The sequence below is a fragment of the Narcine bancroftii genome, chromosome 12 (genome assembly GCF_036971445.1).
Source record: "Narcine bancroftii isolate sNarBan1 chromosome 12, sNarBan1.hap1, whole genome shotgun sequence".
NCBI lineage: Eukaryota > Metazoa > Chordata > Chondrichthyes > Torpediniformes > Narcinidae > Narcine > Narcine bancroftii.
Window position 1 is genome coordinate 36,239,747 of NC_091480.1, and position 23,624 is coordinate 36,263,370.

General features: G+C 43.9%; 1 protein-coding gene across 1 annotated transcript in view; it reads right to left on the reverse strand.

The window, feature by feature from the left end:
• The window catches only part of LOC138746598 (protein tweety homolog 3-like), a 122,760-nt gene that overhangs the window by 55,090 nt on the left and 44,046 nt on the right, over positions 1-23,624 (reverse strand). The window contains exons 9-11 of the mRNA XM_069904889.1: positions 19,364-19,456; positions 3,340-3,432; positions 2,617-2,756 (exon numbers count right to left, since the gene is read on the reverse strand). Coding sequence (XP_069760990.1) covers positions 2,617-2,756; positions 3,340-3,432; positions 19,364-19,456 — 326 coding nt within the window. The remainder of the gene's footprint in view (positions 1-2,616; positions 2,757-3,339; positions 3,433-19,363; positions 19,457-23,624) is intronic.

Below are 23,624 nucleotides of genomic sequence, written 5' to 3' on the forward strand. Positions count from 1 at the left end.
CCAAATAGCTTCTAGAAATTTAATATAGTGCATCATTGGTTCTGTTTCTCTGGCTCTCCTTCTCTGCAGTTCACATTATTCCTTCAAAAAGCTTCAAGAAATGTCATTTTATGAGAGTTTAGATGGCCGATAAATTGAATTTCTTTTAGTATTAATATTAATGGGATTCAAAATCAAATAAAGTGGAAAAAAATTATTAGTTTATATGAAAAAAATTAAAACAGACATAGCTTTTTTTTTTACAGGAAGCACATTTGACAGAAAAAGAACATCAAAAATTAAAAAGAGATTGGGTAGGAACAGTAATTGCATCATCTTTTAATTCTAAGTCTAGAAGTCCAGCAATATTAATTAATAAAAATTTACCAGTTAAAATATTGGATATAGACGTAGCGGGGAGATATGTTATGGTGAATTGTCAGATTTATTTTGAACAATGGACCTTAATGAATATATATGCACCAAATGTAGATGATGGCAAATTTATGAACGATGTCTTTATGAATTTATCAAATGCCAAGGGAAAAGTTATATTGGGAGGGGATTTCAATTTTGCTTGACTCTAAATTAGATAGATCGGGAGATAGAATGATGAAAAATAAGGTAGAAAAAATGGTAACAGATTTGATGAAAGATATGGATTTAGTGGATATATGGAGAAAAATCCACCCAAATGAAAGAGATTATTCTTTTCAATTTAAAGCATATTTACGGATAGATATGTTTTTAATTTCTGCACAACTTCAATATAGAGTACAAAGAGTCATAAGACCACGCTGACGGCTGCACGGTCAGCGTAGTGGTTAGTGCAACGCTGCTACAGCACCAGCGATCGAGATTCAAATCACTGGTGCTGTCTTTAAGGAGTTTGCACATTCTCCCTGTGTCTGCGTGGGTTTCTTCTGGGCGCTCTGGTTTCCTCCCACCCTTCAAAACGCACCGGGGGGGGTGGTAGGTCAATCGAGTGTAATGGGATGCCACAGGCTCACGTGCCAAAAACGCTTGTTACTGTGATGTATGTGCGTCTAAATCTGCCTGATTATCATGATTTTCATTCCCCTCCCAAAACAAAACAACCTTTCATAATGCCTTTTTAATCAAAAAGCATTTGCTATTTTCTAATGAAAACTTACCCAATTGAGAGAATTTTGGAAAATTAAACCAATGCATCAACTCTAAGCACCCTAAAATGAAATCCATCAAGGTCCCCAGAACTTGTCCATTGGTTCATATCACGCTAAACACGGAAGATTCCCAACTGAGCATTCTTGAACTGTGTGGATTATGAACAGCAGTTGCATCAGGAAAGGTCACCTTCAACACTTCAAAATCAAAAATACCACAACCGTCAAATCACTCAGCACCAATGTCCCACGGTCATATTGCTTTGACACTTAACCCGGCCAACCATGTAGACATAACAACACAGACAAATAAATCAGAAACTGAATTCTACAGCAAGTGATGCTCCTCCTCACTTCCCAGAGCTCTTCTTCCAATTAGCAAGGAATTAGGGAGATAAATGGAATACTTTCCACTCAGAATGATGAGTACATGAGTGAATCCTTCATTTCAAAGTTACCCATTCACTGCTTTAAGCATTATTTTCCTCCCCTACCAGGGCGCGGACACCGTCAGTTTCCTCTACAAGATGCCATCAAGGCTTCCAGTCATCACTCACACTATACAACCTCAAAGGACACAAGGAGCGAGGGCCAAAGAGCACCACCAGGATATTTGACATTGGGCAAAATTAGAGAGAAGGATCAAAACCTTTGTGGGATTTGAAAACAAGGTTCAGGCTCACCCACCAAATAAATAAATCAAACCATTGCCTAAGCAGGAGCTGATTATGTAGCGGGCTGATAGCGAATGAGATTTGATACAAGATGCTTTAAATTTAGACATTCAGCACCGTAAGAGAACCAGAAGCCCATGACCCCCAAAATACACCAATTAATCCACAAACCCCGTACTTTTATCTTCCCAATGGGAGGAAACCGGAGCTTCTGGAGAAAACCCACACAGACATGGGGAGAACGTAGAAACTCCTTAAAGACAGTGTCAGATTCAAACCTGGATGCTGGCACTGAAATAGTGTGGTGGTAATCACTACGCTGAAACATGCTGCCCTTACTTTAAGATTCGGAGTGATTTTGAATCATTAAATCAAAAGGCAGAAGGTCATGGAATTATGCAATTTAAATTCAGTTCCAACCCGAAAGATACTGTGACAGGCTATAAGACATGGGAGCAGAATTAGGTCATCCAGCCCATTGAGTCTGCTCCGGCATTCAAACCATAGCTGACACACGAGGCATAACTCCAGGCAGAGTGCCAAGCAAAATTCAACCATTGCCTTAGTACTCTTTAGACTAACATGCCCATGTCTGATGCTTCATAGCTACCAAGGAATCAATTGTACAATAATTTGACATTCAAATTTCTGCTCATAGAGCAGCCAGATTTATTTCAACTTTAAATTTATTTACACCAAAAAAGTAAAGCCACAGGGACCATTCTAAATATAGAGAGATAAAAAATGTTAACTCTTTGGCATCAGCACCCAGATGCAAAAATGTTTACCAAACGCAAAAACAAATGTTAATGCCATACCTCTTGCTCTGCTTCCATGTATGTGGAACACTGCAGACAATCGAACTCAGCATCAGTGCAGTTACAAAGGAGAACAAAACCAAATAAATTAGACCCTCCACACCATCATAGCAGAGTCCTGTCAGAGCCTGTACATAATCCTGCAGGGAAGGAGAGGAAAATATTGTGTAGAAATGCAGAAGGCAAGCCCGAGTTCCAAATCAGGACCAGTTGTTGTCAAGTATTGATGTAGGTGGTGGGAAAGGACAGGACCATCAAGACGACCTGCCGTTAAATTGTTTATTGGCTTCACACAGAAATAGCACCAAATAATGAAGCACTCAAGGAATGAGAAGCTGTATGGAATTCAAAATGGTGTCTTGTAAAACAAGATAATGCCATGTTGTAAGCTCAGCAGTCAGGAATGATGACAGCGAAGGCAACATGAGAGAACGGACTCTTTTAAATATTATGTTGCTGATTGGCATTTCAATCATTATTGTGGAATATGGCTATGAATAAAAGGGCTGTGTCAAGGCCAGATCAGCCATGGCCAACCATTATTGAGTGGTGCAGCAGGCTTGAAGGGCTGGATGGATTCCTGCTTCTCCTATTTCTTATGCTTTTAATAGCCAGCGACTCAATTGAATTGGAAAGCGTAGTTATAACATTGAACGGTAATTGTACTTTTTTCCAACCCAATAATCGTTGCTCATTACAAAAATCAGAATATTGGACACTCACCATATGAAGACTACGACAATCAACAAGAGCAGTCAACTGCTGCAGCGTGGTCTCTGTCGAGTTCAATACTATTTGAGTCCGATCCAGATATTCCTGTTAACACATGCAAGTGGTGATCACCTTAAAGGACATGACAATTCATGGCACATTTACAACAAACAGGAACCTCCTTCTCATCACAGGGAGTGCTTATTGACGTGACCACTGAACACATGGTCATCTATATTGTGCCACCTCCTTTCAATTCTAATCCAGTACAAAGCATAGAATTGCTAAAATTACAAGTATTCAGACTGCCTCAAGGCAAATACCAATTATCAACATAATAACTACCCACACAAGTCCATTCTAATAGTTTAACTTGCAAATACCCCAATATACCCAATGTCCAACAAGATGGCAATCTCATCCAAGATTTGACAGCGATATCTTATCTAACAATTTTCATACTTGCATGGGTAACAAATAGGGAAGCAAAAACAAGGTCTGAAAATTATTTAATACTCTGATCTACGGCTCCTGTTCTGGAAAAATTACCTTAATGAGAGGATGATTTACACCCGATGATAAGCAGACTTTACCTCGTGAAGATTCTTGGGTTTAATTAATTTTCAAATAAAAACTGAGTTCAGTTTGTCACTCTTCTCTTTGCCTTAAACCCAATCCCATTCTTCCTTTTATATCATTTTTGAAAATTATTACATCTGCTGCCTTAATCTTTTTAAAATAATGAGGTATTTCTACTTTCCAGAGATGTATTTTTTTTTCTAATGTAGGTTCTTGCTGGGAGTTCTACTGTCACACACAGGTGAGACCCAGCACAAAGTGCAACCAATCTCAGTATAAATGGTCAGCCAATTCGATAGAATGGCTTTAAAAAGTGGTGAGGCTACATCACTTAAAAACACGGATCCATTTGTTAATATGTTAAAACTAAAATAAAATTGCAGCTAAAAACATACAAAATACAGCATCTTAACTAATGCAATCATATTAAATACAACTCTTTATTTCTGCTTATCCTTCATGATTTCAGCTGATTTATTCCGTTCATTTCAATGGATCTACTTGTACCAGGATAATGACATGAGCAATCATAGAGTGAAGGAGTCTGGGAAAGTTATAGACTATGATGCACCATCAATTACTCAAAGACTGAGGTTGAGAAACCAAGAGGCTTTTATCCACTAGAGAACATACTGCTCGACTGTCTTGCACTGAGGAAGGGGCTGTGGAACAGTCACATTTATACAGGAAGGGGCTACAGGGGGGGGCATGGCAAGATGGTGTAGGGAACAGACGTGCCTTCCAGACCTCTCCTGACTCTGATTTATTGTTTTGTCTTTAAGTGCCTGTTAAAGTTCTTTTAAAAGTTTATAAATAATAAGAGGTGTTGGATTATTGCCTAATGGTTTATATGCAAAAAAAGGTAAAAGAAAATATCAACAGACTGTTAAAAAACTACATTTTCCGAAATTGTCTGAGCCTACTTGTTTACAAGAAGCCAGGACTCAACGTAGAATGGATCCAGAGGAGGACGTGCAGAGTTCGGAATTGAAGCTTCGTTTTAAGCCGGTGAGGCTCTCTGAAGGTCGCAGTCAACAGCTTTCAGAACAAGGGGCTGGACGGGTGCCAGTGTTTCGCACGGTGGCCACTGCAGGTGTTGTTGCTGAGGCTTTGACAGTTGAATCAGCTGGGGCGCAACCAGCTGGAGAGTTAAAGAGTTGTCATTCGACTGCTATAGTGGTGGCGCTGCAAAATGTATCTTCAATTACAACGGTTTTTCCAGACATCGATTCAGTGAAGATGATTAAAGAGATTTGGCTTAAAGATAACTCTGATCTTCAGTCTCCTGGCATTGCTGGGGGGACTTTGAGAGGGATTTTTATATGAAGTCAAACTGCTAGAAAAGATACTAAATTAAGGGAAGGGACAGAAAATCCCGTGGTCTCTAAGGAACAGCAAGACCCCGTTATGCCTGAATCTACTTCTGTTGAAATGTCTGTTAAGGATCTTGAAGATAAGATATATTCTGTATCGAGTCACTTAGCTAATTTTGTGAACCTGTTTATTTCTAAGATTAATGCGATGGCAGAAGTCATTAATGGAGCTTTTAAGCTTGAAACCATTGAAAGATTTGAAATGTGTGATCAAGGTTTAGTCGATGCACAGAATCAACTGCAAGATGAAAATAGAATAATTGAAACATTGCAGATCCAAAATAAAAATTTAGCAAAAAAGGTTGATTATTTGGAGAATCAATCTAGACGGAACAACGTGAAAATTGTTGGTTTGCCAGAAGGCATAGAAGGACCAGATCCAAGAAAATTTTTTACTGAATGGATTCCACGAGTGATAGGACAGGATAAATTCCCTGAAGGTTTAATACTAGAACGTGCTTATAGAGTTTTAAGAAGAAAATCTTTTTCAGGACAGAATCCAAGATCTGTTTTGATCCGTTGTTTAAACTATTGTGACAGAGAGACAATTTTACGTACGGCTATTAGAAATGCCCTGCAAAATAGATCTCCTTTGATGGTTCAGAATAATCCTGTTTTCTTCTATCAAGATTTGAGTCAAGAAATTATGTTTCAACAACGCAAATTTAATTCTGTGAAAGAATGGTTGTGGAAAAAAAGACATAAGGGAACATTCAGGTATTCTGCAGTACTGAAGATTTTTTAGGATGGAAATTAGCCAAAGTTCTTTGACAATCCTAAAGAGGTTATGGACTTTTCTCAGTCTCTACCAATCATGCAGTTTCAGGAACGATGTAGTCCTTCAAGGTCTCCAAAGAGAGTAAGGTGGGATCCAGTTTTTTTAAAAGAAATGGAAGCAATGGTGACCGAAGTGGTAACGTTGATTTAAAAAAATAAATCTTTTATCTTATTTTTTGAGAAGAGTTTAAATAGTTTAAATAATGAAGATAGTTTAATGAAATGGGAGTTGGGAGAGGGAACTGGGTGGGCACTAGTTTCCAGAAGTCATCAGCTACCTGCGAGTTATCTCACACCCAATATTTTGGTGGAGTTACCGCTTTGGGCGGTTTAAACAGGAGGAGGTAGTTGTGACCTCCGACCTGTTTTTTTTTTCTTTTTAATTTTTGGGTTAAGAAGGTTTTTTTATTATTTTTTTTTAAATAAATAATTTTTTTTAACTCTTTGTTTTCTGATTGTAATTGAGAAGGAATTAGGAGGGTTTTTTTCTCTCCTTTTTTTCTCTTTTTGGGGGGGGTTTTCTCTTTTTTCTTTCTTTTTTAAGAGGATGATGTCACAGAAGATAATAAGTCAAAAATTGAGGATGTTGAATTAGATGAAGAGGAAGATGAGGGGAAAGGTGATAAGAAGAAAAAGAAGAAAATTAAGTACAAATACATTGAGGGAGAAGAGTTTAATAAAATTAAGTTAATTTCGATAGAGAATTTTGAAGATGTTATAAATGAAGAATATGGAGAATTTTATGAGTTTGAACTTTTTTCTTTTTTTTTCTTTTTTTTATATAAGGGGAGGGGAAGGGAATAAAAAGTTTATCTGATTGTTTTTCTAAGGGATGTTTTTGTTCTCTCGATGAATTATAAAGGAAACTTGGTATTAATTGAAATTCTGTATTTATGTATTATTAATTATGATTTTTTTGAATAACAGATATGTTGATATATGATTTTAATATTTGAACTTAGTTTTAAAGTGGATTTCATTTGTTAAATACATGTATAATGTTTGATTTAAATATATGTTTAAGGGTATTATTTTAGCATTGATATCTTTTTTGTTGTTAGTAATTTTTTTTGTTAAGTGGGTTTTTTTCTATTTTAGTTACAATATTGTTAATTAATTCTTCACTCTTTATTTTGGGGGGAGGGTTGGACTAATTTTAAATTAGATGATTAATGTTGTGATATAATTATTGGGGGGGTTAATTTGTGTAGTTTAATGATGTAGTATTCTAATTTTTATTATCTTATTTTTTATTATTTCTTTAAATGTAATTTTTATTTTATTCATGTCATAAAATTTTAAATAAAGTTTAAAAAAAAGGAAGGGGCTACAGGTACAGATGCCCAATGGATGTGCCCGACCAGACAAATACATACAACAATGGTTAACCACATTCACCCCTCATTTTTAAAAGAGTCCAGCAGGGTGAAGTGGTGCTTACAAGGTCACAAATTAAGTCTTTCAGGTGGTCTGGTCGTTCATTGGGACCGTTGTAGAACCGGTTGTGACTGTGGTGCAGTGATGAGGACCTGGACGGTCTGGACGCCTGTATATGCTCATTAATGCTGTGCTAGTGAGTAAGCAATGACGTCTGATGTATCCTCTGTTAGGGAAGAGGGAGGGTACCATGGTTCAGGTGAATTGTGTGTGGTCAGGAATGAGGGGTGATCAGTGAAGGTCTCCAGGGCCCCTGGAGGAGCCATATCCCTAACGGAGACAGTGTCCTCATGTCTGTCAGGAGATGCCATGTAGGCATATTGGGGGTTGGAATGGAGGAGATGGACCCTTTAGACCAGAGGGTCAGACTTATGGCTCCTCACATGCTTCTGGAATGTTGGCAGCTTAGACCCTGCTGCAGATTTCCTGTGAAAGGAAAACATATGCTCATGCGGTGTGGCATTCGTGGCAGTACAGGGAAGGGACCTGATGGAGTGGAGTGCCTCCAAGAAGACCTCTTGCCAGTGGGAGACTGGAAGCCCCCTAGATCGCAAGGCCAGGAGGACAGCCTTCCAGACCGTGGCGTTCTCCCTTTCCACTTGCCCATTTCCCCGGGGGTTGTAGCTAGTGGTCCTGCTCACGGCAATGCCCCTGGCCGGCGCACCTGGTCGCTGGAATTATAACTGGGGAAGCCAAATAGAGTGAAGAGACTGAGCAGGGCCTTGATGATTATGGCAGCGGTCATATCGGAGCAGGGGATGGCAAACAGGAAACAGGAGTATTCGTCAATGACATTGAGGAAATACACGTTGCAGTATGAGGAGGGCAGGGGTCCTTTAAAGTCAACATCGAGGCACTCGAAGGAGAGGGTGGCTTTTATCAACTGCATCCTGTCTGGCCGGTCGAAATGTGGTTTGTACTCAGTGCAGACCTGGCAGTTCTTAGTCATGGATCTGATCTCTTTAATGGAGTACGGCAGGTTGAAAACTTTGATGAAGTGGAAGAGCCTGGTGACTCCAGGGTGGCAGAGAACATTATGGAGGGTTTGTAAGCAGTCAATCTGCACACTGGCACAGGCCTCACGGGATAGGGCATCCAGTGGCTCATTAAATTTCCCGGCCGGTACAAGATATCGTAATTGTAGGTGGACAGTCCAATTCTCCACCTCAGTATCTTGTCATTTTGAATTTTGCCCTGATGCCAATTGTTAAACATTAACACACCTACACGATGGTCAGTTAGCAGGGTAAATCATTTACCAGCCAGGTAATGGCACCAGTGCAGTACTGCTTCAACAATGGCTTGGGTCCCTTCCTCGATCAAGGAGTGTTGAATTTCAGTGCCTTGTAGGGTACCGGAAAAGAAAGCAATTGGTCTGCATAACTGGTTAAGGGCAGCAGCCAGGGCAAAGTCTGACACATCACTTTCCACCTGGAATGGGATGGATTCATCCACAGTGTTATGTCTCTGTGTTACTTGGGAGGCTTCTTAAATAACTTAGAGATGCAAGATTCAAAAAACAGAAGAGACTTTACTTACTGAATCCTTCCACCATCTCAGGAAACTGTTCATAAACACATGTTTTATATCTCCTGCCATTTAGAAGTTCAGCCGGGGACTTTATGTCAGCCCTTAAAGGTGTTGCTCGTAATAATAGAGAAGAGCTAGGTCTGGGTCTTCTTTTGTTTCACGACACTTAACTAGTCTGCGATTCACAGTTTGCACTTGTCCTTCAATGAACCCATGACCTTTGGGGTAGAATGGGGATGATGTAGTGATAATAAACCCTTACTCTGCAGCCAGCTTTCTGAATTCGAGTGACATGAACTGTGTTCTATTGTCACCTATTACTTGCTCGGGTATTCCTTGTTCAGCAAGGAGCGCTCTCATTTCAGAGGTGATAGTTGATGCTCTCAGGTCTTTCACCCTTTTGATGAATGGAAACTTAAAGTAGTAACAGGCTACTATTAAATACCACTCTTGATCCTTGGTCAACAAGTCTGCTCCCACTGGGTGCCATGGCCTGGCAGGTACTTCTGTGGAAATCATTTCCTCTTTTTGTTGTGTGTTTCTGTTGATCCTTTTGGATATCTTCTTTGTCTGGATCTCATAATTGAGAGGGATCAACTGCAACTCCCATCAGCTATCCAGACCTAGAATTGCTGGTCTATCTGCATCTATCATGTAGAATGTACAGATGATGTTCTTTCCCTTATGGCAGCTATTAATCTTAGCTCTTCCTAGCTACTTAATCATGGGTCCACCATAGACGGTTAATGTGACATTCGCTGTTTCCAATTCACTGTCTTTTGGATTCCCTTTTATTATGTTTACTGGGAACATCTGGCGGTAGAGTCTGAGTGGAAGGACGTTACTTTGTAATCCAGTATCCAGTTTCACCTCTAGGTTAAATATCGTAGGCTTGTTCTGGATTGTCCTCTGTATTTGGGTCCTTGTGTGCAACTCACTTCCTTCTTTTATCTCACCCAACATCTCGTGAAGGCGTATGGATTCCATGTCCAGTATCTGGGTGTCGGAATCCTCTTTGTTGTTTCCTTTTATGTGGTGGATCTTCTTCTTGTCTTTTTCCTTCACTGGTATCACTTTTTTCTTCATACCAGACTTGTTCATCTTTGCCCAGTGGTTTGCTTTACCACAGGTTCTACATTCAGAACCGTATGCGGGGCATTTGTTTCGATCATCGAAGGGGAGTTGTCTGTCACATTTCCTGCAGGTCTTGGGGGTTTGTACTTTTCTGATTGTGTTCTTTATAGCATCCATCGTTCCTTCTCTTTGCTGTGGGTGGGTCTGCATAGCTAGGGATTTAATTTGCATCCTCATGGCTTCGAAGGCTCTGACTGTGTCCATATTTTCAGCCACGTTCAAACTATTCTTCCCTATAAGAGACTTTTGCACTTCAGGATGGGAACTTCCCCATATTAGTTGATCAACTAATCTTTCCTCTATATCCTTAAATCTTCATTTTGCAGCAACAATTTTTAGTCTAGTGAGGATGTTATCAACAGTTCCATCAGTTTCTTGCATTACACCTTGAAATTCATAGTGTTTAATTCTATGACTAGATCAGGGTTCAAGATGAAAAGCAAACTTTGCAAATATCTGCTCTGAATCATTTTTCTCCACCTCTGTAAGCTCCCAGCTATTAAATAAGTCACGGCCTCGCTCCCCTGTCCAGACATGTATAGAACTAACCTTCTCCTCTGCTGTTGCATTTTTAAAATACTCTTGAATGCTAAATTGCACCTGCTGAAATGTTTTAAACAATTCAACAATGTCTTCAACAATGAACTCTGAAAGATTTCATGGATGAACTGCTGTTGCTCCAGCCATTTTTAATCAGTAATTTTTAAAATTTTCTCCCTCTTCATATTTCAGTGACTTACAATCAATTGTATGGCTTTATTCGTGTTCTCTTATACCGCTGCCACCATATTATGACTCTGTGTTACTTGGGAGGCTTCTTAAATAACTTAAAGATGCAAGATTCAGATAACAGGAGAGACTTTACTTACTGATGCCTTCCACCATTTCAGGAATCTTCACAAACACTCACATACACTCCACAACGGTGCACTACAGTTACTACAGTGAGAAGGGTGTATTCTTATGTGGTTACAAAATAGTTCACATTATCCTGACTATATAACTCACAGCTTTCATTGTGGCCTTAGCAATCTCTGTCTTGATGCGGTTGAAGGCTGCATGAGCTTCCACCATCAGAGGGAAGGATGAGAATTTGATGAGGGGTGGGCCTTGTCTGCATATTTAGAAGCCCATTGGGCATATTAAGTGAAGAACCCAAGACACCTTTTGAAGGTCTTCACGCTGCGGGGGAGTGGAAGTTCTCAACGACATAGCTGAGGATAGCAAGGCTGGTCGTGTGAAATACACACTTGGCCTTATTATACACAAGGTTTAGGAGCTTGGCAGTTCGAGGGACCTGCAGGTCGTGGCCACAGATGGTGATGTGTCATGGTACAGGAAAGTGGTCCACAGCTCATACTGGTCCACCACGCAGTCCATCTCCTACTGGAAAAACGAGATGCTGTTCATAACATCAAAGGAGACCCATAGGAAATGGTAGAGGCAGCCATCCGCCTTGAACCCAGTGTATTGGTGGTCCTCCTGGACTTCAGGTCAATGGCAGACATCTAACTGTGTGTAACTGTTGATGGTCTGACTGTAGTCAGACCGTTCCGGGCGAAGGGTAGACGGCGGCGGCCCCGATCCGGGCAGGAGCAAGGGGGAGACGGCGGCCCCAGTCCGGGCACAGGGAGAGCAGCAGCGGCCCCGGCCCCGGTCCGGGCGAAGGGTAGACGGCGGCGGCCCCGATCCGGGCAGGAGCAAGGGGGAGACGGCGGCCCCAGTCCGGGCACAGGGAAAGCAGCAGCGGCCCCGGCCCCGGTCCGGGCGAAGGGTAGACGGCGGCGGCCCCGATACGGGCAGGAGCAAGGGGGAGACGGCGGCCCCGGCCTTGGTCGAGTGAGGCAGGCGGAGGCCCCGGTCCGGGCAGGGAGTGGGAGGCGGTGGCCCCAGTCCAGGCACAGGGTGAACTGCGGCGGCCTCGGCCCCGGTCCGGGCAGTATGGACCGACCTAGGAGGGGAGGCAGACCCCTCCAGCCCGGGTAAGAAACCTGCATAGGAGAAGGCCACTCCGATATAAAACCTACGACCCAAGGACCTCGCTGCCACGTCCCAGCTTGCTTGGCCACGGCACACGAACCATGGGTGTAAAGGGTGGGGCCAGTACTGCGCGCACTGCACTCCACCTAAAAGCTCCTTTGCGCAGGCCCGAGGACAGGTCCACGTCCTCCCCCTCAACGTCCTCCCCCTCCACGTCCTCCCCCTCCACGTCCTCCCCCTCCACGTCCTCCCCCTCAAAAGATGCTCACAAACTCAAGCTAGCATGCTGGAACATCAGAACCATGCTAGACAAGACTGACAGCCACCGACCTGAACGTCGGTCTGCCCTCATTGCACATGAACTCCTCAGACTTGACATCGACATAGCCGCTCTCAGTGAAGTCCGCCTGGCAGATGTAGGCAGCCTCCAAGAACGCGGCGCGGGCTACACACTCTACTGGTCTGGCAAGCCTTCGGATGAACGACGCCTATCTGGTGTAGGCTTCATGGTCAAGAGCTTCATTGCCTCCAAACTCGAAAACCTTCCGACAGGCCTCTCGGACCGAATCATGTCCATGCGACTCCCACTTCAAAACAAGCGTCACATCACCCTCATCAGTGTCTATGCTCCAACCCTCCAGGCGGAACCAGCAGAAAAGAACAAGTTCTACACCGACCTGCGCAACCTCATCCAACGTACCCCTACAGCCGACAAGGTTGTCATCCTGGGCGACTTCAACGCTCGTGTCGGCAAAGACTCAGAAACCTGGCCAGGAATCCTGGGCAAGCATGGCGTCGGCAAGTGCAACGACAATGGGCGCCTCCTGTTGGAGCTCTGCGCAGAACAGCGGCTTGTCATTACAAACACCCTTTTTCAGCAGAGGGACAGCCTTAAGACCACCTGGATGCATCCCCGATCCAAACACTGGCACCTCCTGGACTACATCCTGGTGCGAGAAAGTGACAAACAAGATGTGCTCCACACCAGGGTCATGCCTAGCGCGGAATGCCACACTGACCACCGGCTGGTTCGCTGCAAGCTCAAACTTCACTTCAAGCCAAAGCCCAGGAACAATAAAGCCCCCAGAAAGAGGTTCAATGTTGGAAAACTGCAGTCAGACGAAGCGAGAGGAAACTTCCAGGCAAACCTCAAAGCAAAGCTCGACGTTGCAACCCGCCTCACGGACCCGTCCCCTGAAACCCTCTGGGATCAGTTGAAGACTACCATACTGCAATCCACTGAAGAGGTACTGGGCTTCTCCTCCAGGAAAAACAAGGACTGGTTTGACGAAAACAGCCAGGAAATCCAGGAGCTGCTGGCAAAGAAGCGAGCTGCCCACCAGGCTCACCTTACAAAGCCGTCCTGTCCAGAGAAGAAACAAGCCTTCCGTCGCGCATGCAGCCATCTTCAGCGCAAACTCCGGGAGATCCAAAATGAGTGGTGGACTAGCCTCGCCAAACGAACACAGCTCAGCGCGGACATTGGCGACTTCAGGGGTTTCTACGAGGCTCTAAAGGCTGTGTACGGCGCCTCACCCCAAGTCCAAAGCCCGCTGCGCAGCTCAGACGGCAAAGTCCTCCTCAGCGACAAGATCTCCATCCTCAACCGATGGTCAGAACACTTCCAATCTCTTTTCAGTACCAACCGCTCAGTCCAAGATTCCGCCCTGCTCCAGCTCCCTCAACAGCCCCTAAGGCTAGAGCTGGATGAGGTTCCCACCCTGGATGAGACATATAAGGCAATCGAACAACTGAAAAGTGGCAAAGCAGCAGGTATGGATGGAATCCCCCCAGAAGTCTGGAAGGCTGGCGGCAAAACTCTGCATGCCAAACTGCATGAGTTTTTCAAGCTTTGTTGGGACCAAGGTAAACTGCCTCAGGATCTTCGTGATGCCACCATCATCACCCTGTACAAAAACAAAGGCGAGAAATCAGACTGCTCAAACTACAGGGGAATCACGTTGCTCTCCATTGCAGGCAAAATCTTCGCTAGGATTCTACTAAATAGAATAATACCTAGTGTCGCTGAGAATATTCTCCCAGAATCACAGTGCGGCTTTCGCGCAAACAGAGGAACCACTGACATGGTCTTTGCCCTCAGACAGCTCCAAGAAAAGTGCAGAGAACAAAACAAAGGACTCTACATCACCTTTGTTGACCTCACCAAAGCCTTCGACACCGTGAGCAGGAATGGGCTTTGGCAAATACTAGAGCGCATCGGATGTCCCCCAAAGTTCCTCAACATGATTATCCAACTGCACGAAAACCAACAAGGTCGGGTCAGTTACAGCAATGAGCTCTCTGAACCCTTCTCCATTAACAATGGCGTGAAGCAAGGCTGTGTTCTCGCACCAACCCTCTTTTCAATCTTCTTCAGCATGATGCTGAACCAAGCCATGAAAGACCCCAACAATGAAGACGCTGTTTACATCCGGTACCGCACGGATGGCAGTCTCTTCAATCTGAGGCGCCTGCAAGCTCACACCAAGACACAAGAGAAACTTGTCCGTGAACTACTCTTTGCAGATGATGCCGCTTTAGTTGCCCATTCAGAGCCAGCTCTTCAGCGCTTGACGTCCTGCTTTGCGGAAACTGCCAAAATGTTTGGCCTGGAAGTCAGCCTGAAGAAAACTGAGGTCCTCCATCAGCCAGCTCCCCACCATGACTACCAGCCCCCCCACATCTCCATCGGGCACACAAAACTCAAAACGGTCAACCAGTTTACCTATCTCGGCTGCACCATTTCATCAGATGCAAGGATCGACAATGAGATAGACAACAGACTCGCCAAGGCAAATAGCGCCTTTGGAAGACTACACAAAAGAGTCTGGAAAAACAACCAACTGAAAAACCTCACAAAGATAAGCGTATACAGAGCCGTTGTCATACCCACACTCCTGTTCGGCTCCGAATCATGGGTCCTCTACCGGCACCACCTACGGCTCCTAGAACGCTTCCACCAGCGTTGTCTCCGCTCCATCCTCAACATCCATTGGAGCGCTCACACCCCTAACGTCGAGGTACTCGAGATGGCAGAGGTTGACAGCATCGAGTCCACACTGCTGAAGATCCAGCTGCGCTGGATGGGTCACGTCTCCAGAATGGAGGACCATCGCCTTCCCAAGATCGTATTACATGGCGAGCTCTCCACTGGCCACCGTGACAGAGGTGCACCAAAGAAAAGGTACAAGGACTGCCTAAAGAAATCTCTTGGTGCCTGCCACATTGACCACCGCCAGTGGGCTGATAACGCCTCAAACCGTGCATCTTGGCGCCTCACAGTTTGGCGGGCAGCAGCCTCCTTTGAAGAAGACCGCAGAGCCCACCTCACTGACAAAAGGCAAAGGAGGAAAAACCCAACACCCAATCCCAACCAACCAATTTTCCCTTGCAACCGCTGCAATCGTGTCTGCCTGTCCCGCATCGGACTGGTCAGCCACAAACGAGCCTGCAGCTGACGTGGACTTTTTACCCCCTCCATAAATCTTCGTCCGCGAAGCCAAGCCAAAGAAGAAAAAAGAAGAGTCAATGACCATCCTGTTCTTTTCCCATTCCTCACTACCGCTACTTGCGCTCTCCAAGGGCTGATGCTGGCTTCGATGATCCCCTCCTTAAGTAAACACTGTACCTCTGCCAGAGAAAGGACCCTGTCCCCAGGATTGTATCATCTACTTTTAGTGGTGACAGGTTTACAGTCAGGGGTGAGGTTGGCGAACAATGGTGGAGGGGTAATTTTAAGTGTGGAGAGACCGCAGGTTTTTTGTGGTGAGTGACTGGGTTGTTGGGGGTGGGGGGTGCTGATGGTGGGGGGGGGGGGGTGGAGCGCAGCTGTCAGTTTGAAAATTGCTGGTGAGATACATGGGGGGGCAGATGGACCCATCGAACTCCATCATCACTCTTATAATGTGACGTTGAAAATCAAGTCCCAATAGCACAGTCGTGCAGAGTTGTGTCATTACCAGAGTTTAAATTTTTTATAGTCTGTACCCTGCATGGTTAGAGTCCCACTGTCTGAGATCTGCAGGGCAAGAAGACCTTCTGGTTCACCTGCATTACTGCAAGGGAGAAGTGCCACACCGTGTTGGGGTGCACGAAGCTCTCTGTGCTTCCGCTGTCGAATAGGCAACTCGATACATGGCTGTCTACCTTAATGTCCTGGAGAGCTGATACGGGCTGTTCTGGTAGAGTATGATGGAGGCCAGTGTCAGGTCACTGGGTGTCCAAGATGGCAGCACTGCTGGATCCCAAATATGGCATCCAGGATGGCAGCCCCCAGGGCCCACACACAGCACAGTTGGATCCCAGAGATGGTGCCCAAGATAGTGGCCCCCTCATGGCGCTGCTGGCTCCCAGTGATGGGGGCCCCCACGATCCGGAAGTGGCGCTGCTAGGAAGGGGTTTAGACTTACACACTTTGGCGTAGTGTCCCTTCTTCCCGTAGCTGGAGCAGGACGAATCCTTTGCAGGGCAGCGTTTCCTCTCGTGCTTGCCTAGGCCGCAAACATTGCACTTCGGGTGCTCCCACAGTGCCGTGACTGTGGTTGGGCCACCAATGGAACTGGGCAAAAGCGTTGGGAGGTGATCGTGGAGCACTGCTGCCATGATTGACTCGTTAGAGGAGCTCTCCGCAGTCTGAGTTCCCCTTGTTCCAAAAGTCTTTGGCCGATGTAGTTGATATGATCCCAGCAACGTAGGCATCCCTGATCAGGTCCTCAGTGTACCCAGCAGCAGTCACGGCCTTACCATCACAGGCCCTTCCGAGGGCTTGCAGGGCTCGAAGGTACTCGCCGTTTGACTCACTGGGTCACTGTTTGCGGGTCACTAGAAGGTGCCTGGCATAGATAACATTAATCTTCCGCAGGTATTGGCCTTTAAGAATGTCCTTGGCTTCCTGGTATGATGTGGCATCCTTGATCATGGAATACACCAGAGTGCCAATTCGTGAGTGCAGTACCTGCAATTTTTCGGTCTCTGACTGCACAATGGCTGAAGATACCTGCAGGAAGGCTTCAAAAGAGTGTAGCCAGAGTTTATTTGAGGGTCAATTTCTAGCTTTTCTAACTTCAGGATCTGCTCCATTGCAAATCTTTTAGTGAATAAAATTGATGCACCATCAATTACTCAAAGAGGTTGAAAGTGGGCGTGCAGGTATGGTAGGCAGTGAGGAAGGTGAATGGTATGTTGGCATTCATAGGAAGAGGATTCAAGTACAAAAGTAGGGAGGTCCTACTGCAGCCATACAGGGCCTTGGTGAGATCACACTTGGAATACTGTGTTCAGTTTTGGTCTCCTTATCTGAAAGACATCCTCGCCATGGAGGGGGTGCAGAGATTATTACCAGGCTTACATTTACTGGAATTTAGAAGATTGAGGGGGAATAGAAACATAAATTCTTAAGGGTTTAGATAGACTAGAAGGTGGTTTCCAATGCTGGGAAAAACCAGGACCAGGGGTCACAGTTTAAGGATAAGGGAGAAGTCTTTTAGGACTGAGATGAGAAAAAAAATTCTTCTCTTAAAGAGTGGTAAATCTGTGGAATTCTTTGCCACTGGAAGTAGTTGATGCCGGTTCCATATCAATATTTAAGAGGAGGATAGATTTGGCCCTTGTGGCTAAGGGGATCAGAGCATACAGGGAGAAGGCAGAACCGGGTACTGATCAGCCATGATCATAATGAATGGCGGAGTTGGCTGTTTCTAATAGGCTTTTATTCACTAAAGAACAAAGAAAGGCACATCCATATGCTCGACTGTCCTGCACAGAGGAGGTGACTGTGGAACTGTCACCTTTGTACATGAGCCTGTGGGAAGGGCCATAGTTACAACCAGCCAATGGGTGTGCCCGACAGACAAATACATACAACAGTGGTTTACTACACACTAATCTGCAGGAGGATTTTGGTGGAAGATGAGTTTCATTACAATCAAGGTTGCATTCATTGATAACACTGAAGGAAACTTATTTACTTTCTGGTAACATGAAATTGAATTGCATCGTGGCAGCTGCAGAATTTAAAATCAAGTAACTAAATATTACTGGAATTAGAAAAATGCTGATTTCAATAACTAAGCACAAAATTTCTGTGACACCCGTTCAGTGAAGGAACCATATTGTGCTTATGCAACCTACTCCATGTGTGACTTCAGAATTATTAATGCATTTATCTTAACTGTCTCGTCAGTGCAGGGGTAATTACAGATCGAAATTAATCGCCACAAAGATGAAAATGCGAATGAACAAGTAAAAGCGGACATTGCTCCCAGCAGCGAGGAGGATATAAATGTGAGCTAACCAGCCCGACAACATGAGGCGACAAGAAATGGGGTTATTTCAATATCAGCATGGAACTGGCCTTAAAAAATAGGTGGAGCAGATTCAACAACTTTTATTCAAGTGTAACCTTCAAGAGGAAATAAAAATGTGAATCACATGATGAAAAATAGTAAATCATACTATTGGATTTCAATTTCACAAAGACAGCCTGGAAATGAAAGGAAGAAAGTCCGATTATATGGCAGATCATTCAAAGTTCCAACGATTTTCTGAAACAGTGTTGTTCACTTTGTCGAGATTATAGCAAAGGTTCACTCAAATTCAGATAATCCAGAGAGAATTCTGGAGTCTACCCCCCACACCCCCACCAGTCCATTGACAGGATTTACAGTCTGAAGAGGGTGTGCAAAATCACTGAGGACCCCGCACACAGCATCTTTCAGCTGCTCCCATCGGGGGAAAGAGATGCAGGAGTATCAGAGCCGACACCACCAGGTTGAGGAACAGCTTCTTCCCATGGGCAGCGAGAACGCTGAACGACCAAAGGAACTGCTCCCACTGACCAGCCAAGATTCTCATTTGCACAAAACAATCTTTATTTATTTATTTTTATAGATTTATGTGTCCTGTAAATGTGTGGTTTGTGTTGTGTCTGCATGTTTTGCATCAAGGATTGGAGAACACTGTTTCATCGGGCTGTACTTGTACAATCAGATGACAATATACTTGGCTTGATACATGGCCCTTTGATTATTATAATCACACAATTCACAAAAATAATTTTTCTTATGTCTCTATTTTCTTCATCAATAGTCATCGTCATAGATAATTACCAATTTTGTTTGATTGCAAATTGGTAGAGAATCAAACACTTTTATTAAAATCAGAAAAATCAAATGGAAAATTTGTACATGAAAAGATCTATTTCTTTGCTTTACATGATTAATACTTACACGAGAAGATGGGAATTCGTGGACAGAGACCTTTAGAAGTTCCGATACATGATCCTGCATCTCCACCAGAGCTTTGTGGCTACTTGAGAGTTTCTGGAGGGTTGAAAATGAATAAAACCTGTATGATTTTAAATGTACACACCATAGCATATATTTTCACAATACACGAAAAACACAAGACAATGTCCAGCCAGTTCATTCACACAATCCTCTCTATCTACCCTTGCAATCAAACTTATTACTCCAACATTTAATTGTTCAAAACCTTATGAGAGAGACAACAATGAGAAAACAAACCTTTGGGCAACTTAATTAGCAACATCAACAACATCTACTTTATTTGGGATGTTCCCCGAAAGAGGTGGGTGCACATTTCCACCACTGATGGCCCCTACTGTAATTACACAACTGCATATAGAACATGTATTGAAACAGGCCCTTTGTCCAAGGTGGCCCCCATCATGATACTAATTTAAGTTCATCTGATCTGCCTGCACATCAGATAGATCCCTCCATTCCGTCTGTTCACGCGCCTCCCTAAATGTCTCCTGAACATTTCTATCATATCTGTTTCCACCACCTCCCCAGGCAGAGCATTCCAGGCACTTGCCACTCACTCTCTGTGTAAAACAAAAGCTTGCCTTGGAAATATTCCTTAAACCTTTCCCCCTCAACCTCAAGTCACATGAGTATTTGGCATTTGCACCCTTGAAAAAGACCAACTTAATCTATGCCTCTCAGAATTTTATAAACTACTGCCAGGTTGCCCCTTCATCTTCTGATCCTCCAGAGAAAACTATCCAAATTTGTCCAACTTCTCCTTATCGCTAATACTCTCTAATCGAGGCTGAACCCAAGGTTGGCGCCAGAACGAGTCTTAATTGGGGGGTGGGGAGAAACAATCTGACCTTTAAAAACTCACTCAAGGTGGGTGGGTGGTGGTGATGTCCTGCACATGCCTGTAAACTCCCTTCCAGCATTGGAATCTGGTCTTGGAGCATGTGCCCTGGTCTCTTTCAGGGTCCCAGCACTATCCAAGGTGTATGCTTCATGCAACATGTCTATGACCCCCCCCTCCACCCCCCCATTAGTGTTGTGTGGGAGACTGCGATAAAGTGTCCCAGAAGCAAGACTTTCTTCTTTCTCCACACTGCACTTCAAGTTCAGTTCATTATCATCTGTTGGTACATATACAACCAGACGAAACAACGTTTCTCCAGACTACTGTGCATGTATGTGCACACACACGCATACAGCCATACACACATGAGCTCAAACACCCACACCCGCATACATACACACATGTCCGCATATGTGCACACACACACACATATGCGCGCATATACGCACACAGACATACACACAATACACACACATCCAAAAATTATACAAAGTAAAAATACAGAGCTACCAGCTGCCGACCATGAACCTCCTCCATGCAACTCCCCCCAACAAGCAGCAGGTAGGAAGGCAGCGCAGGGCAACAGCTTCCATCAGCACAGAAACAGAGGCTGCCTCATGCTCCTCCCCCATGCGCCCCAGGAGTTTCTCCTGCTTTGTATCGTTAACTTTGCTCTGATGCAATGCAAACGACAGGTATGCGCGTTTCCCCTAGCGCTGGCAGAGCGGTTCCAACTGCGTGGGGGATTATGGGTAATGATGACAGCTATCGATCCCACTGTGATGCTGGGCTGTGGGTCACAATTAGGGGGTGGGGGGGAGGGATGGGGATGGCTGCGAGTGGGTGGAAGGGGTCACAATACCTCGTGGGGGGGGGGGGGGGGAAAGAATGTCCTATGTTGGCGCCAACCCTGGCTGAACCTCTTGTGCATTCTCTCCATATTCTTTAGAACTGCCCACAATATTCTACAAGTGGTCTAACCAAAGTCTTATGGAGGTTCAACTTGATTTCCCAACTTTCATACTCAATGCTCTGACAGACAAAGGCAAACATGTCACAGGTCTTTATTACCAACCAATCCACTTGCATTGCCATTTTCAGGGAGCAATGGATTTGTATCCCAAGTTCCCCCTGTACATCAATGCACCGAAGGATCCTGCATTTACTGTTTAATTTTTAAAAATAATTTGCAACTGTGGAATTATTCTACTGGCTTTTGATGTGGAAACTTTAATTTAGAATAGCTTTATTGGAAGTTACTCTCATGAACTGAAGACAGGACTCATTCAGTGATCAGTATTTTGACTGCGGTGCTCTGATGCCTTAGAATCAAAATTGCATCCAAAATTCCAGCTATCCACCAAGTCCAACAGTCAAACATTTGTGCAAATAAATTAAACTTGTACAAATTCTAATCACCACCACTAAAGAACTGGGAGTCATTTTGTTTGGATTTCAATCTAAAAAATATTTTTAAGCAGTTTATAAAGCCAGACAAAAAATTGTAAATATCTGAATCAATCACAAGAAAGATGTTTCACGAAGCTGTCACTAAACAGTGATCCCAAGTCACCATGTCACCCTGCAAGTATTTGCAAAGAATCTAAAAATATCCCAGACTCAACATGCTTCAGTGCTTCAACTGCATTAACAAAATCTGCATTCTTGCAAGATTCCAAAGCTTACAACCTCAGGGCAGCAGATGAGCTGGTTTTACTTACAACTTCTCACATTCAACGCCTTGCATTTACTTTTGCCATTTTTATTTTACCCCTTGGGAACAATTTCTACTATTAAATGTGCTATTCTTAATTCTCCAAATGATCCAAAATAGCAAGCAAAAAAAATATAATGCACAGATGTTGTTAATGCACAAATTAGCCAACTTCAGGCAAGCAGAGACGAGCAGTTACGAAAGTAAAATCCAGAGGGGGAAAAAAATCCTCTCTGGCTGACTCGTCATAGCTTTCATGTTACAGAAATTTAGGGCTTGTGCCTTGCAGGAAATAATTTATATTTTAGGTCAGTTACTGTCAAATCGCTTTCCTGGAACTGAAAATTTCCTTTATATTATTTCATCTCAATTTTTAAACTGTTAGAATTTAATTTTACAAAATATCCTTCTTACTTTATTTGATTTTCTGCAACTGATTTAGCATTTAATTTTACTGTTTCAAATTACTCTTCTAGGATCAGACCGTACTTGTCCTAATATTGAACAATAACTCTTTCAACTCCTCTCACTTCCTGCAATTCAATGGTACAGCTATGGTCATTCATTTGCCCCCCCCACCCCCCCAGCTATGTTTGCCTTTTTGTGGGATTCCTTTGTTTCAGTTCACTCTCTCCATTCCTTCTCCTGGTTCCTTCATCTCGGTTACACATTTGTTCCAAAGAAACATTCCACACAGACGCCTCTGAAATCATTCTTCTTTCAGATCTATGGTTGCACCTCCACCATTGTGGAGAGAGCTCTTGAATGTATCTCATTTATTTCTTGCACCTCTACTCCAACCCCTATCCTCCAACGTCTCATGGACCGTTCAAGAATAGCGTTTCCCTGATGCTTACTTTCTACCCCACCAACCATCACATTTAACCAACAGTTCATCCCATCCAATTACTATTTTTTTGTCAGTTCTAACAAGATTCCACCAAAAGACACATATTCCCCTCATCTCTCTCCAGTATTTTGAAGGAATTTCTTCTTCGTGACACCCTCGCCTACTCTTCTATATCCACCAACCACTCCCCTTCGTATGGCACATTCCCATGAAACAACAGATGCAACACTGGTTATTTTCCCCTCCCCTCACCACTTCCTAGGGACATAAACAGTCCTTCCTCATGAAGTAGCAATTCACATAGAAATGGACCACCAAACTCCGATTAGGTGACTGCAGATTAGTGTCCCTGAGATTGAATTCACCATCCCACCTCCCCTCTGCCAACAACCTCTTGCACTGTAATGGCAAAGCCCAACAGTTCATCTTCTATCTGTGGTCTTTAAGTCTACCAGAGTCAATATTCTACAACTTTGGTTGAAATACATAAGCGTGCTGAAGAAATTCAGCAGGTCGCGCGGCATCCATAGGAAGTAAAGGATAGCCAGCATTTTGGGCCTGAGCCCTTTGTCTGGTAATATGGCAAATATATCGTAAATAATCGCTGGCGAAGGCCCAGGCCCAAAACTGCTTTTCCAGTACATTTGTGTATTGCACTCACCCCCACTATCTGCAGGCTTTCTTGTTTAACGCCAACCGGTTTTGTGTCCGTATCAGAAAAAGACTATTCCTGTCCACTTTGGTTCAGTTTTTCCAATTCTATTCATTTAGTCTGGCTTGCTGGGCATACCCCGCA